The following is a 16,039-nucleotide window of genomic DNA, read 5'->3' on the forward strand; positions in this document are numbered from 1 at the left end:
TGCTCTTGATAAGTGTTTACTAATGTATAGGAAAAAATGAAAGTATTTATACCAATCTTTTCAGTCACAAGTACCCAAATAGCACTGGAAATGTAAAGGAGTTGCCAATTTTATATATGACCATTAACTCAAATTCACATAAACTGGAGCTTCCATTTTGGTAAAAATAAGAAACATTTCATACATATATTAATGTTATTATTGTAGTAATACTTTTTTGAAAATAAATTACACTCACATTCATACAATGCATGTAAATGAAAGTAGAGAATGGATGAATTTATGAGTAATTTGGATAGTTAGACGTGTGTAATGCATGCGATTGATCTAAAAGGACCTCATTAACACATTTTTACCCATTTATATTTTCAAAAGATGACCCATCACTGTACATGGTACATTATTAATCCAATACTATAGTGTATAATCTGTTTTATTAGCCTGTTTGTACTTCAATCAGAATATCATTTAGATGCCAAACGCTGCTTTACACACGAAAAGAAATGTAATATTTATTGCCTATACTTTGGATTTAAGTGCACAAAAATATAAGAAACACAACCAACATTTTGAAATGTTGTCTTAGTTGATGGCAAGTAATTTGATACACGAATACATTTGTGACTTACCTATTCAATTCTAAATTAGATATTCATCACCGATTTCTACCCTATGTGACTTCAGATGGATGATACACATTTGTAAAAAAAATTAGCCAACCTCTATAATGAATTTGGGAATAAGAAAAAAATGTTTTTGCCATTATTTATCATTCCAGTTTAATAAAAATTATTTGACCATCAAAATTTTGCTTAAAAGTCTGAGATTAATAAATGACTTTGTAACTGGGGCCTATATATTTCAAACTTCAGGAGGCTAATGAAATTTAATTGTTAATGCTACTTTTTTAATTGGGAAGTGTAAAGTGAGCAAAAGGTACCAATGAGGTTCCACTATCCAAATCATAACAAAGCATATGGAAAAAACTTAGCAGCTTGAAATTCTTGCATTCTGAAATAATAAACAACCAAAAGAAGCATTCCATCATGCTTTTCAATTTATCAAAACTTAAGATTAGTAGATATAATCTTAATATGTATGTGAGTGCCATGCTTAAAAGGGGCAATGGAGTATCATCTCAGAGGGACCGTTTATCACGGTCAAAAGAGATGACCTCCTCAGGGTTATGGCTGCCTTACCTCCACTCTTGCCATGGAAGATACCTGGCACTGTGTTCATTCTAGCTGCATCTCTCACCCTCCGGCCAGGGCACCTGCCTTGCGAACCTCCCCTACCACCCCTCCCAACCACCATCCCGGCCAAATACACCCCCACCCGGTCCCGAGCAGGACCACCCTCTAGGCCAGCGCTTCGAACCACATCAATTGGCACACTCGAGTTGTTTATGTGGGAGAAATTTGAGAGGTTCGGGTTGTGGTGAGCGGAGTAAGCTAGCGGGTGCTGCGTGGCGCCCGGCCTCCCCAGAGAGTGCGCCCCATTCACGTGGACGCGCACGCCGGGGCGCAAAGGCCAGCGGGGAAGGATTGCGCCGCCCGTTGGGGCCATGGGCCGGTGAGGCGATGCACCCTCAGGGCTTTGGGAGGGGGAAAGAGAGTGTGTAGGTTGCGCACCATTGCGGCAGCGGTGGTGGTGGTTGGTTTGGGGTTGGGTTGGGGTTGGGTTGGGATAAGGATCAGAGGTGAGCAGAGTTGGGGAAGGGAGGGGAGAAAAATAGGAATAGACATCACAGCTCAGACATACAAAAATAAAATGGAACATATAAAACATGCCTTGGTATTAAGGGTGCAAAATACCCAGTGAAATGATAAGGCAATAATTGGCTTTTATGTCTATGACATATGGTAAAAATTAGTTTTCAGGCAAAGATTTTCCGGAAAAATTATCATCAGATAAAATTGGGCAATTATTGTTTCATAAATGAAGGGTGGATATTGAAAAGAAAACAAAAAATTATTTGAATAAATGATCACTTCTAATGAATAGTCAAAAGTAGGTACTTGAATGCTCACTTAGACGAGCATTCTTACTGCATTCACAATGAAAAATCTTTGCCTGATAGATTATTAAGCATGACTGTACTATAGCCACAGCTATCTCTATTCCTATCAAGCAACACTTCTAAAACCTACATGATATGTTAAGCATATTAAAATAGGCAGGCAGACTTTCACAAAAACAAAATAACACTCATTCAAAACATGGTTACCATCAAGATTCTTAGAAAAATTACCTTTTAAGGTGATAATGCCTACTGGTGAGTTCCCAAGCCTAAAATTTGTCTGTCAAGGAATAAGTTAATATGTACTAAAGTAAAGCAAAGAAGAAGGGTAATGTGTGCTGCAAAATCATCAAGAAACCATTCTTGGAGGCTCAGATATTCAAATGTCAAGGTAGTGCTGCATGAAAAACATCTCCCATTAAATGAAAGGAATGTTCAAAGTTGGCACTATCCTGGTTTATGCTTTATTGCAGCAATATGCTTGTGTGTCTATGACTGTGCTACAACACTTCAGTTACTCAGATCAAAATTCATAAAACCACATTGTTCCATGATGACTAGAGCTGATCAACGGTGGGGGAAAAAGTATCCCAACAAAGTGAGTTAACCACTACCTGTCTACCAAAATATCATTTTATAAGTTTCCTTTCTGTTGGCATACCATTCTTTGGCTTGATTCAGGATTAAAAAAATTCAAACAAACCCTTTTGTCTTCTTGTCTTCATTTCACAACTTAGAGACGGAGAATAGGTAGCATACTTGCCCCATGTTTTTTTTTTTTGCTGGTTTCCAAATGTTGACACATTAGATAATAATTCTTACTTGATGTCTTTGAAACATTCCATTTCACTCACTTGCAAATTGTTTTTGCAATTTTCCTCTACCCCCTAATTTCATGGATTAAGGCTACGTATTTACGAGAAAGCCAAACAAAATACTACAGATAATTAATGATAAGTCAAAACAACTTCCATGATCATACAGGAGAGCATTGTGTACAGCATAAAATATTTGCCAGAGAAATTTGCACTAATACCAAAGCTATACAGTGATACTTTTAGAGCCATATGTACTGCTTTCATACCTCCTTTTGCAGTCAGGATTTTAGTCAGAGTTTGCATCTATTTGTTTGTCTTTCCCTTGTCAGAAATTCAACTGGGAACAATATGCCATCAGAAAGGAAACTGATTTTCTTGTAGACCAGTGGAAGCAGCACAAACTTAGTTACGATACTTTTTCTCCATTGGTACAATGCTGGGAGAGAAACTCTCATCGTGAAAAAAGTTGAGTAAGAAAAAATTAATGCTTTGCAAGTTGGTAAAAGTAAATGAGAAGGAAGATAAGAGTCACAGGAGAGAGAAATAGAGGAGGGAGAGTAAGTAAGATGCGTGCTTTGGATAGTTGAGAGTTTTATTTTACCTGGGAGGAAGCAATCAGTGTCGGGAGGAGCAAGACTCATGAAGTTTGGAGTGGCATCGATAGTGGCCCATCCAAGCGGCCTGTTAGATGATGGGGATCTTTGACTGTTATTCGGGTAGCGTCAGGGCCGAGGCACAGACAGCTGCTGTGGCAACAGTTGAGTCTGCGCTTGCAGCTGTGGCTGTTGCTGTTGTTGATGGGAACGGCCAAAGGGCCGGCCTGGTCCGGTCAGGCAATCAGGAAGGTAACTGAAATGTTGTTTGCAGAGAGGAGCAGGTGGCGAATGCCTCAGTACCCAAGTAGCACACAATGTTGAATGGGTATCCATTAACGGTTACCAATATCCAAAAGATGTTAGGTCCAACCTGGGACACAGTGTAGAGGTTCTAAAGATATTATTTTGCTATTCCCATGCAAAGATATCCGAAAAATAGTCACATAATATCTCTGAATTATAATTCTTTGTGCTGCATAGGGTCATGAAATATGATTTTAGATTCATGAAGTTTCTTTTAAATTATGCCCACCAAATAGGAAAGACCCCTGAGGGATGAATATTACATGAAAATGAAATTATGTAGTTGGTAGCATGTATATGAGCCTTATGTTGGAATAGAGACAGCGGATATTTTATGAATATACATGTACCTGCTGCTTTATGTTTTATAGATATATAGATGTCAGGGGTGCCGACGATAAACAATATTGGGGGGCCTTGTCCCGGGAAATTTTATTAATAGTGAGTTTTAGGGTTATTTTAAGCATTTTAGAAGAGTGATATGATCAACATTAGAGCCCTGAAAACTCAACTCTCAAGAACTCGACACTCCAGGGAAAATCAACAAGCCTGACACTTCTTTTCCTCCCCACTTATAATGAATTTTTGAGGGGGCTTGGCTCTCCTCAAGCCCCATACAGTCGGCATCACTGATAGATATTACTTTTGGATACCCAATCGATCTCCAAAAGTGGGAATTTGGGATATCGCATGGGTAAGCTGGATATTGTATGGATTTTATGAAAGCTGCTTTTAAACAATATCTGGATATTGCAAGGATATCATCTGCTACTTGGGTACAAGAAGTGGAAAAAAGGTTCTTTTTTCTCTTTGCTATGGTGTTTGCTTTCATGCCCAAAGTACTAAAACCAGAAGGAAAAGTAAGAAAGGAATCTACTAAAACAATGTCAAGGTTATTTAAGAGAAGATATGATGGTAAAGGAATTTAGTATTGACCAGTGTATTACTTTTAAGAATTTTTCTTGGGCTTTGTACCAGGTGATGCTTTTTAATGCTGCCAATGTTTTGGAGGACTACTAGTCTTTCATTTTCAAGGCTCACAATCTCTGGTGTCTCTTATATAGCAGAACAACTAAATGTGTTAGAGTAGTAATAGCATGCTTGAAAGGGAAGATGATTTGCCTTTAGTAATGTGGGCGAACATTAGAAAACATCTCCCAGTACAAAGTCTAAGAAATATTCTTAAAAATATGATAACTTTCTGGTGTTGTAACTATTTGAAAAGCATGGTTTATGTTACAGCTCATTTCCACCCTGCTAATTTATGAACTTTGTAATTACGGATCATATTTTCTACTGTTAAAATTTACAGCTCTACCATGTTTGCTGCCTAATGGGTTGTTTAGGGAAGTATCAAATCCAAACTAGGATTTTCTAAAATTCTACCATTTATGATAACTAACGTCTCGGGGAAAAATCAGAACACCTTTACATGTATTGTCATATCACGACTGAAAAAAAAATGAGTATTGTGAATTTCCTCAATTTCTAAAACAAGGTGGCCATTCCTCAGTGCTTTTATATTCTCTTATCCAACCTATTCCCTCCAACTATTAGGACTGAGTACAATAGCTTACATAGGGTTACCCTCACCATTATTCATGCATCAATGAATATAGCTTGCACAAAAGAAGTCCTTCACCAATGAAACATTATTTTATGTTATGCTGTTCGCCTTATGTTTGTATAAAAGTTGTGAAGTATAGATCTAGAATGTATTTAAGAAAATTATCACCTATTCTGAAAGCCAAATCTAGTAGAATATAGAGATAAGTTTGGGGAACCTGACTTATTCTCACAGAGAATTAGCATCATCATCAGTGCTATTATTTTCTCACAATTTTTTATTTGTATTTCAGAGTATAGCTTAAATTTAGAGTACCTATTTTTTTTATTGAAACACAAGGTCATGTAATTAAGAAAATTTGAGACACTTCACTGATTTAGCTTCCACCATTATTTTAATGGGCAGGTTTCCATATTTCAGCATGAATAAATGGCCTTTAATAAACTACTCCTTGGATTTATTTTTTAAATTTCCAATTGTTTGTACCATTCCATAATTTTAGTTCAAGTTCTCACATCCAGCAAAATACAACATTAAGTGTAGTGTCTGAATGGTGGAAATATAGCTACATATCTATTCAGATTTTTTTCTGGTATTATTTTGGAAAGAACCCATGTCCTCCATGGAAAAATTGTATTATTTTCCCCAATGAGTGTTTGTGAGTACCTATCTAATAAATATCATTATGTACATAATTTTCAATGAACCGTCACTAAATTAAGACTTGACTATATAGTCACTGTTCATCATCTACAGACACCAGTTACAGTTGTCTTCAGTTGGACAAATCACATGATATTAGAGAGGCATATTTGAAGAAATTTAAGAAGCCCACTGCAAAATATGGATGAAAAAGAGTACTGAAAGTGTTCTGTGAATGCAAATTATGGTTACGGAGAGATTTCACTTGTGTCCTCGCACTTCAGTAGTCCTCTATATACACTTTTAGAGCACATTCATAAGTGAAACAATTATGAACATTCACCATGTTCTCATATCATTCCTTTCATGGGCCACATGAATCACATAGAAATGTTACTTTGGTGTACTGTTGCCATCACTTGAGCAATAATCATCACAGCCTAATTCACTCATAGAATGGCATTTTATTATCCACCCCGTAGTCCTGATGTATCTTCAATTCAAAACATTTATGGTAATCCTGAGTTTGCAAATCTCTCAGGTTTCGTACTTCCCACTCAAACTTCTGTCTGATATGATGGAACTGTCATTTCACTTGGAAGCATATTCCTGACATCAAGAGAAATTTCAGAATCATCTTTTCCTATCAACACCATCAAGTTATCACAGTAGCCATTTTCATCCCTGAAGTGAAAAATTTTAAAATAAAAGAAATAGAGGAAATAATACTGAAGCATAGTAATCAATTAAGACTACTGATATTAATATACAAGAAGCATGTGTTAAAAACGAGTAGAGAAAATTAAAATTAAGTGGGAAATGTTTTCTCATTCCGAGTTTGAAATGTCAAAATAGGAAAAGGCACGGAAGTAGGAAAGAGGACTTAGTCAGATGATAAGAGGGAAATAATATGCAAAATAGCTAAGTGGAGAATACAAGGAGAGGGAAGGCAGCCACAGAAAAGAGTCAAGGAAAGGAAAACTGATTGGTGCAATTAATTGTAAAGTTTAATTTTATAGTAGAAAGAAGTAAAAATTCTATTTCAAATATACCGATAAAAATTGCTCTTAATTCAAAACAAAAATTGGCTAATTTTAGAAGCACTACCATACAAAATTGGGCCTACTAACTTGTCCAGGCATTTCCGTCGAGTCTTATAATATTATTCCATGGACAAATATCATTCAAAACTTAATAAATGACAATGCAATAAAGCTAGAGTGCAATAAGTCAAATGTGGACTTTCAGTGGAGGATTTACCAATTAATAAGGCAGAAAGTCAACCAAGAGTAGTCATATTTTTTACTCCTGGCTGCATTTGTTAACTCCATAACTAAAACCTGAGACCTGGAAGTGTTTAAAGGAAAGGAAAATTGTTTCACCTAGAGCTTTTAAAATGTGTAGCACATATTGAATTACATATTTTTAATCCCACTTTCATTCCATTTGTCATATTTATTTTCCTTATATGGGACAAATCTTTGTTAATTGTTTTTGTAAAAGCATTAACACATTGAATGCGGGCTCGATTTTCATGAACATCGTCAGAATCGGCTGATAAAATAAGAAAGAAAAATAGAGAGAGGTTTTTGCACCATAACTTCCGTTCAAATACGGCTATTTACAAATGGCGCAAATGGGTAACAAGAGAGAAGCTTGCTGAAGGCCATACACATGATAGGAAGACTCGGAAGTGGATATAAAGCATGTATGGAGGCGGAGTAAGGCCCCCTGTCTGACCGGCAGAGCACTGTCAATTGACGTGCTCCTCGCTGAATGGGTTAAAGGGACACTGAAATGCACAAACCAAACTTATTGAGAGCATATTGGTATATGCGTGCCTGAATGACATAATTTTACGAGAGAAATGGAAAATCTTAAATCTTTTACACACAATTATTAACTTATTAGTATTAATATATTGTTATTTTTCAAGAGGAGCCGATTCCAGCCCTTAATAATGTTAACTGAGGCATTGATAATATAAAAAAATTGAACATGGTCGCACATAGGTAAAATAGTTTTACGTGAAGGACATTAATTTAATTTTCCTATTTCCAAGACTATTTCTTTGTTAGGGATATTGGTAGTGGACCCTCACCCTAACGACACCTCTTCTGTGGTATACCAGTCATAAAATATCACCATTATTTAATTTGAAATATTAACAACAGGCCTTCGTATTATGTAGAATCAAGATTCTACAATGAATGACTAACTAACAAACTATGACAACTTCAACAAAAGTCAAAATGATGTTGAGGACTATAAACATGAGTATGTTTTTGTCTGCCTTTGTCTCAGCTGGATATAAATGTGCCAATATTAAGAGTGCCATACATTCCAATTTTGCCCACCAAATTTTAATCTCTTTGTCTCCATCCTGATGCAATGCCTACATTGTACCTAGTTTGTGATGATAATCAATATAAGCTTCGGAATTACATCAAGATGCCATGATATTATCAGGTATCATTTTGACTATCTACTTCTGTTTGGGACTCCTAGTTTCTAGAGCTTCTAGTATATGAAGCTACCCATTAATAGATCTTCACTTGCAATATTTTTCTCAGATCATGATGACTTTTATGTCTAAATTTTTTTTAATTTTGAAGCAGAATTTACGTCATATGCAACGTGCCAGCACTTCACAACTGGCATCTTTTAGCTTTAAATTTACCAGAAAAAGTGCTATCTGGTGTATGGTTTATCCCATTAGTCTTCATAAAAAAAAGCTAAAACACAATAAAAATGAAGGAGTCATCATAATTCTGTTTTCCAGGAGATATTGTAAAAAAAATGAGTCCTTGATTCAACTTTCTGCCGACTGGTACATATTACGCTTGTGATAAATTATACTTAGGTGTAAAAATTCTATAATGTGCTTTGAAAATAATTTTTCTGGATCTAGAAAAAAATCCATGGCAACATTACACAAAATGCACAAAAATGCTTTTCCATGATATCTGAAAGCCACTTACTTTTCTCTCTCTTCCATCTCCACTGGATTATTGTCTAGAAAAATGAAAATTTTATAAATAGAAGAGAGAAACACAAATGCTAAGTGACAATCAAAATTTTACAGAGAATTAAAGGTTGTCAAAGGTTGTCAAAATTTTAGTTCAATTAATTTAAGCCATGCATTCAAAAAACTTCAAATGCAAACATGGACTGAACTGATACAATAATTCAACAAATTCAGTCATCAACTATTAGTTTAGTCAAACAATGCTTTAAAAACATCCTTCTTTAGTTGAGCACACTTCTAAAACAACTTCAGACAGTTAAGTTCAGCTATTAGTAAACAATTCATTCAATTCAAACATTAGAGGGTAAATACTTAATAAATGACTAGCAAACTCAGAAAAACAATAGGTAGGTATTTTTTTAGTATTTTCTTGTTAAAGGGTCACAAAACTCACACTTATCCTCTGCCCTTCTCCTTCGGCATACAATTATGATGATGATGCAGACAATGATCACCATGACAACAGCTCCAACTATTATAGCCACAATTATGAGGACATTATCATTCTCTAATTTTTTCCACCAGCTTTGGCTTACTGCAAAATAAATTGGATAGGAAAAAGATTCATTTTAATGTTATTATATTTTACAGAATAATCTGACAATGGTAGGATGACAGAAATAATTGGATCCATGCACTACAATCAGGACTTATTTCTAAACTCTGTACATCATACAAAATAGAATATTTGGCAATGCTAAGCAATGCAAAAATACGCTTTTTTGTCCATAAAAACCATTTTATAGTGGTGCATGCACTTGTGCAGAAAATCAAGAGAACCCAAGCTGTAAAAAAATATAATTTCCCCAGTAAAAATTTTCAATTCATTCCATTTTCCATTCATCCACAAAGAGGTGGAGCTAGGGAGTCAGAAAATAAAACCAAATGGATACCCCATGCTCATGATACTATAATGGGGTTATTCGAAATTATAAAATGGAGTTTAAAAAATTCAAAAACGTCATTCCAAAGAAAATAATGCCATATAAGTTCTACCTACCCTCACATTACATATTTAAAGGATTAGTGCAATATTCAGTGAAATAAAGGGGAAGGCTGAGGTCGTTGTTTACATCCACGGTAATGGCACTGAGGTTTCTAACTGATTTTAACAACCAAAAACTTAATCCCAAGCATTGAGTCTTCACAAAAGTGGTTCCCAACACTCACTATTATTATTTTTAGAACTATCAATTTTTCTATGTCACCCTTATTTGAAATTCAAATTTAATACCAGGTAATTTAGCTTTCACTCATTGTTTAAACTTGAAGGTTGGTTTGGATAGGAAGGGTAAAGCTCATTCCATACTATGCTTATGACATGTTTACTTCACAAATTGAGGTTCCTTTCCCTGTTTCACCAAGCTTTCCAATGCTTACAGCCTCCGCATGAAGTGAAGTACCTGGGAGTTACGATAACTTCGAACCTATCGTGGGGAACATATTTAAGGAATATTGGTGGCAGAGCCCTGAAGAAGTTATGATTCGTCAAGCGTATTGTGGGAAGATTTTCAGATGAGAAAGTAAAAGAAATGTGCTATTTTGCAGTCGTCCGACCACACCTTGAATATGCAGCGAGCATATATGGGATCTGGTGCAGATAGACTTCATCCCTGAACTGAATAAAACACGAAGGAAAGCTGCTTGTTTTGTCAAAAAAGCATCAGGCCCACATACGGTATTACCCGACTAGTTAAGCGAATTAGGCTGGGAGCCGCTACAGACTCGGAGGCTGCACGCTAGTCGTAGATTGTTTGAACAACTGAGAAGAGATATCGTTAAGAATGATATGGAGATCATCTAAGAGCCCCACTATATTTCCACGTATGACGGAAGCAATAAATTAAGCGAGATATTTTGTTGAATGGATAGATATGGGAAGTTGCTTTTTCTCTGAACCATATAGGACTTTAATAAATGCTAGTTGTAATTTTGTTTCAGCATTTGCTTTTCATTTTTAAACGGCTGGTCTCCTAACAACCCCTGCCACATGCCTTTTTTTGGTGGCTTGCGGGATAGTATGTAGATATAGATATTGTAGGAAATGTACTTCATGACCAAACATGCTAGCCACATGTAAAACATGAACAACTGCTGACTAAAAAAATCAATACTTATTGCTTATAAATATTGCATACTCCCCTTCTCATTGAAAAAATATCATACCATGCACGCATGTCTCAAACTAGAGCTATAAGCCCACAGATAACATTCATACCTGAAATTCTGAACTTACTACTTTTTTCCTGGTAGGCTATAAGTATTAAAAGTAAAATATTAAATAAAAATTAACACACTCATTCTGCTTCTTATTGTTTTAAGTAAGATGATAATAATAATAATATATTCTAATTAAAGTGAGACAAATTTAAATTTCTTGAAAAGTTACAGTCATGATCAATGTATATTATATTTCTAGGATTCACCTTAAAAAGTTAAAAACTATTCATACAAGAATCAATAAAGAAGACATATTTCCCGCATCTTCATTGGGTTATTTTAATGCAGAAATTCAGAAAAAGTGAATGTGTATAATGGGCTGTTTGTCACACACAATGAAGAGTTTGTGAAGCACCATATTCAGTCATCTAATCCATCAATAATGGGCATGTGGATAGGATATTGAGATTTTAATGAAAATATTCATTATAAATTATGCTAATTTAACTAAAAATTAGTCTACATTAGCCTTGAAAAAATATATGACAAAGCTGTTTTTCTTCGTAAATTCAAAAATTTTGAGCTAAAAAAATTGGTTTCTGCTGACCAGGAAGAAGAGATAATTATTATTTATATGGCAAGAAAGGGAAAAGAGAGTATGCGAAGATATAAAAAGCATTTTAGTCAGTGCAATATCTGAGACTGGAAAAAAGTATTCATCCCAGCAAAACTTGCGAGAATGCTAGTATTAATGACTGGTAATAATGCATTGCAAGGAAAAAATTCTATGACTGAGTGATGAGGAGGCCTTGAAAAACCAAATGAAAGCTTTTACTTTTAATGAAGAATTTAAGCCATGCTGTTTGATCTCTCCTGGATATTTCACTGAGTGTGTCCTGAGAGCTTGTAAGGGATTAATTTCATGTGCTGAGGAGAGATACAGTGTATCAAAAATTACCTGCCAAGGAGGTGATAGATACCCTTTCCACCCATTCAGAGAATGAGATGTAATGCCAGGGATTTTCTGCATTAGTCAATGACATTTCGAACGTGATTAAAAATAGTAAGTACGTATATGATGTATGCAGAAATTTACATCCATTCCTAAATTGACTAAATAGCTGATAGTTTCTATTAATTGATTCAAGGTGTCTGAGAAATCACAAAATAGGTGGGCAAAAGTTCTCTAACACTGAACTGTTTGTAGACAATAACTGACATCATGAAGTACTCAAGGATTCTAAAAAAAATACATAGATTAAATTGACCTCCTGCTAGTTGTAGTCAGTGATAATAAAATTTTCAACAAATAAATGTTTTTTCAGTATTTAGGAAATATAAAAGAATAGAATTCATTTAAATTCTTGAGCAACACAGCCAGAGCTCATAAAAACTGGGTCTTAATTTTCCAGACAAGAGCTCCCTCTAAATAGCTGACACCTCTGAGCAGTCGGCATTGTTTCCTGGTATTATACACATTTACTAAATGAAGGTTTGACTGTACCACCCTAATCTATTGATGGGAGAAACATACTTAAAATCAAGAAACTATATGACCAAAACTTTATGACCAATATGACCCCTTGACATACCATTTCATTTCCATTCTCTATCATTGCTTGTACTGCATCGTAGTCAATGGTTTTTACTAACACAGCTTAGGGAGGATAGCAAAGTAGCATATCTAGTTGAAGAAAAGCTTAAACTCACCTGTGACATCCCTTTCACAGGGGATGGACATCCCTACGGAATTATTGGCAAAGCAGAGGTATGTCCTGAAGTTCTCCACACGTGTCTCCAGGGTCAGAATACTTGACAATGGACCTCCGGATTCCACATTCTCTTCAACTGTTTCATTTTCACTGCCATTCTTTATCCGCCAGAAGAAATCCACTTCAGCAGGATTGGCACTGGCACGGCATATCAACACCAGCTTCCCATTGACCTCTGTCTGTGTGATTCCACATTCAGGTTTGTCTAGAAGTATACCACAGAGAACTTAAAATAACTATTTTTTCCATAAAAAGACTATAAACAAATGATTTTGGATTCAAACTTAAGAAAGAATATGCATCAATGTATTTCCTTTAGTATAGAGAAAATGTGATCTTTCAATTGATGCCAGACTCAAAATCATGATTCATTAAAAGAAATCAATGTTGGTATGGGAAGGATAACTTTTGAAGAAAACAATCTTCCCTGATCAGCTTTCTTGCATTATTATTATTTATGCATTTAACCAATCAAGGTAGATTCTCATAGTGTACTTGAGAGGTGTTTTGGCAGCCTCCCCATCCTTCATATACATGTACATATGTACTTCTCTCTTCAATTCACAAAAGACCTACTTTTCAATACACAAAAAGACCCTTTTATTTTATCTAAATATCCCATTCTCTTTCTTCCTCTCTCGTTTACCCAGCATTCTACCATCTCACACTTTTTTCAACATCCCCTCCCTGCCGAATACTGCCGAATACTCCATCCATACCTCCTGAAGTTAAAAATATGAAAGCACGAAAGTTGATGCCCACTTTACAGGAGTTGGTGACTTTAGTTTTGGTTCATTTTCTTGTTCAGGGAGAACCTTTCACTGAGGGAGGGAATCAATTACAAAAGTGTAAACAACTAGGAACTACATGAGGCCAATGCATAAGTACCTTAGAAGTTGCAATACTCTTGGCATGAGCTTTGGTATCATTAACTCATCAAAAAATGGGTTTAGACCATCACCTTTTCACCTAAAATAGCTCAATAAGTAAGCAACGGATTAAAAATCAGAAAAAATGTGTCTCTTCATTTATGAAGCTATCACAGTCAAAAATATGGACCCCTGATCGTTTGGGATGAATAAAACACTTTGTACCAGGTCAATGTTAAAAGAAGTTAACTCCATTCATATGAAAACTTACCTATATAAAATAAATTTTTTATGATATTCTTCTGAATTATATCCTTATTTTATATGACCACATACTTTTTTAAAACTTAATATGCAATCAGTTATTTAAAAAATGATAAAGCTTTAAGATGCCTTATTTTGTTCAAATTTCCATGCCATCCCTTAACAGGTAATGATCTCACCCATGAGAATACTGCCAAAAATGTGCAATGCAAAATAAAGACAGTTAAACTCACGGAGCACGTTGACATGAGTCTTGATGGTAGCATTTCCATGGCGATTGTATGCTTCACAAATATACTCGCCCCCATCTGTGCGTGGGACTGGGTAATTCAAGACCAGTGCATTGCCTTTCACGACAATTGAGCTGGTCTGAGGGTCAATCACAAGGCTGTTGGAGGAGCTTCCATCATTGTCCGATTGTCTTCTTCTCCACCAATGGTAGGAGGCCTCTGGGTAGGCCTTGGCACTGCACACAATTTTGTCTGGAATTTGACCTTCAACCACACTCACAATCTGTGGTGACACTGTGATATTCTCCGGGGGGTCTGAAGTAAGACACAAACACTTGTTTAGTCATGAGTGGAAGGCTTACAGGAAATAAAATTGTGTCTCTTTAGGCAGGCATTAAAATAATTCCATAAAGAGAGGTAAAAATATAAATGAAAACGACAAAGATATCAACATTTGAATGCTTTGTTGCTGAAATTTGCAATATGATATAGTAGAATGAATATGTACTAACTAAATATATAACTATCTACAGAGAAATCTATTCTTGGAGACAATTTTCATAAAATACAACTTGATTAAAATTTTACATTGTAACTTCAAATGACTCCAATATTATGGAGAAAAAACATTATTCCTAAGATTTTGAATTATATTGGAGTGTATTTATGCATATGATACCGAATGTGTTGCATTATTCATAGGAATGCAATTCACTGCACCTTAAACACTTCCTTAAGAAAATGAACTGGTAATTCTTACTCTCATGTTTAGGCATGAATTTTCCCAAATGGTCTCAGAAAGAATGGAAAGAATCAAATCACCCAGAAGATAAAAATGAGTTTCCATAGTTCATCATCTCAATGTACTCACATTCAACACCAAAGAAGGTGGTACTTGTAACTCCAGGTCCAACAGCATTGGCTGTACTCTCGCATGTGTAGTTTGCATTGTCCAAAATCCTGTCCAATCGGCCTCCAGGCCAGGCGGACATATTCCACAGCAAGGTGGACACAACTGACTTGAAGTCATTGGTCCTTGGGTCTGGAGGCAGCTCACTTGTTCGAATGGAGTAGAGGGATGACTGAGGTCCGTCTTCGACGAGAGGCCTTCCGTTCTTTAGCCACCTCACTTGGCAGATGGGAGAACACTCCACACGACAGGACACGCTGACATGCTCAGCATGCATCAGTGCTCCATGGTATGGAGGTAACCTCTCGATGAAGGCGGGAGGTGCTTATGGAAGATGGAAGATTGAGGTTCAGTGAGAGGATCTTATACTGATTGAAGAATTTTATATAATGTATTGGAATGAAAATACATATTACAACATGATTCCACCCTTCAGGCCAATGATCCACTTCTGTGTCCATAAAGAAAACTTTTGTATGCCAAAATTGTATGTAAAAACGCATTATCTATGAAATAAACTCATATGTTATTATTGTGAACACTTGTGAAGTTATTATTGAAAACTTTTATATCCTCAATTGCTTAGCAAAATACATAATATTATACTGTGGAAGGAAGTGACTTAAGTTTTCTCAATTATAATTATGGATTCCATCCACCTTGAAAGACTTACAAATTTTGATTTGATTGCAATAATGAGTGCTGATTGTTTATCATTTGATTGCAATAATGAGTGCTTCATTCCATTGTTTATCATACTATTCATCTGTGATTCACTTAGCCAGCCCTGCAAGCCCTCTCTTGCATTCTACTCACTATATAACTGTCGTATTTAGCAATGATAAACAAAGATATCATAT

At 35.7% G+C, this 16,039-nt stretch overlaps 1 protein-coding gene across 7 annotated transcripts in view; it reads right to left on the reverse strand.

The window, feature by feature from the left end:
• The window catches only part of LOC124166984 (hemicentin-1), a 316,617-nt gene that overhangs the window by 17,585 nt on the left and 282,993 nt on the right, over positions 1-16,039 (reverse strand). For 5 of the 7 annotated variants that reach the window (XM_046544739.1, XM_046544740.1, XM_046544734.1 and 2 more), the window contains exons 12-18: positions 15,141-15,503; positions 14,273-14,584; positions 12,845-13,111; positions 11,211-11,228; positions 9,369-9,509; positions 8,928-8,961; positions 1,200-1,594 (exon numbers count right to left, since the gene is read on the reverse strand). In XM_046544739.1, the coding sequence (XP_046400695.1) occupies positions 1,200-1,594; positions 8,928-8,961; positions 9,369-9,509; positions 11,211-11,228; positions 12,845-13,111; positions 14,273-14,584; positions 15,141-15,503 (1,530 nt within the window). The remainder of the gene's footprint in view (positions 1-1,199; positions 1,595-8,927; positions 8,962-9,368; positions 9,510-11,210; positions 11,229-12,844; positions 13,112-14,272; positions 14,585-15,140; positions 15,504-16,039) is intronic. The other 2 variants (XM_046544736.1, XM_046544737.1) reach the window with 2 other exon arrangements.

Source organism: Ischnura elegans, chromosome 10 (assembly GCF_921293095.1).
Source record: "Ischnura elegans chromosome 10, ioIscEleg1.1, whole genome shotgun sequence".
Taxonomy (NCBI): domain Eukaryota; kingdom Metazoa; phylum Arthropoda; class Insecta; order Odonata; family Coenagrionidae; genus Ischnura; species Ischnura elegans.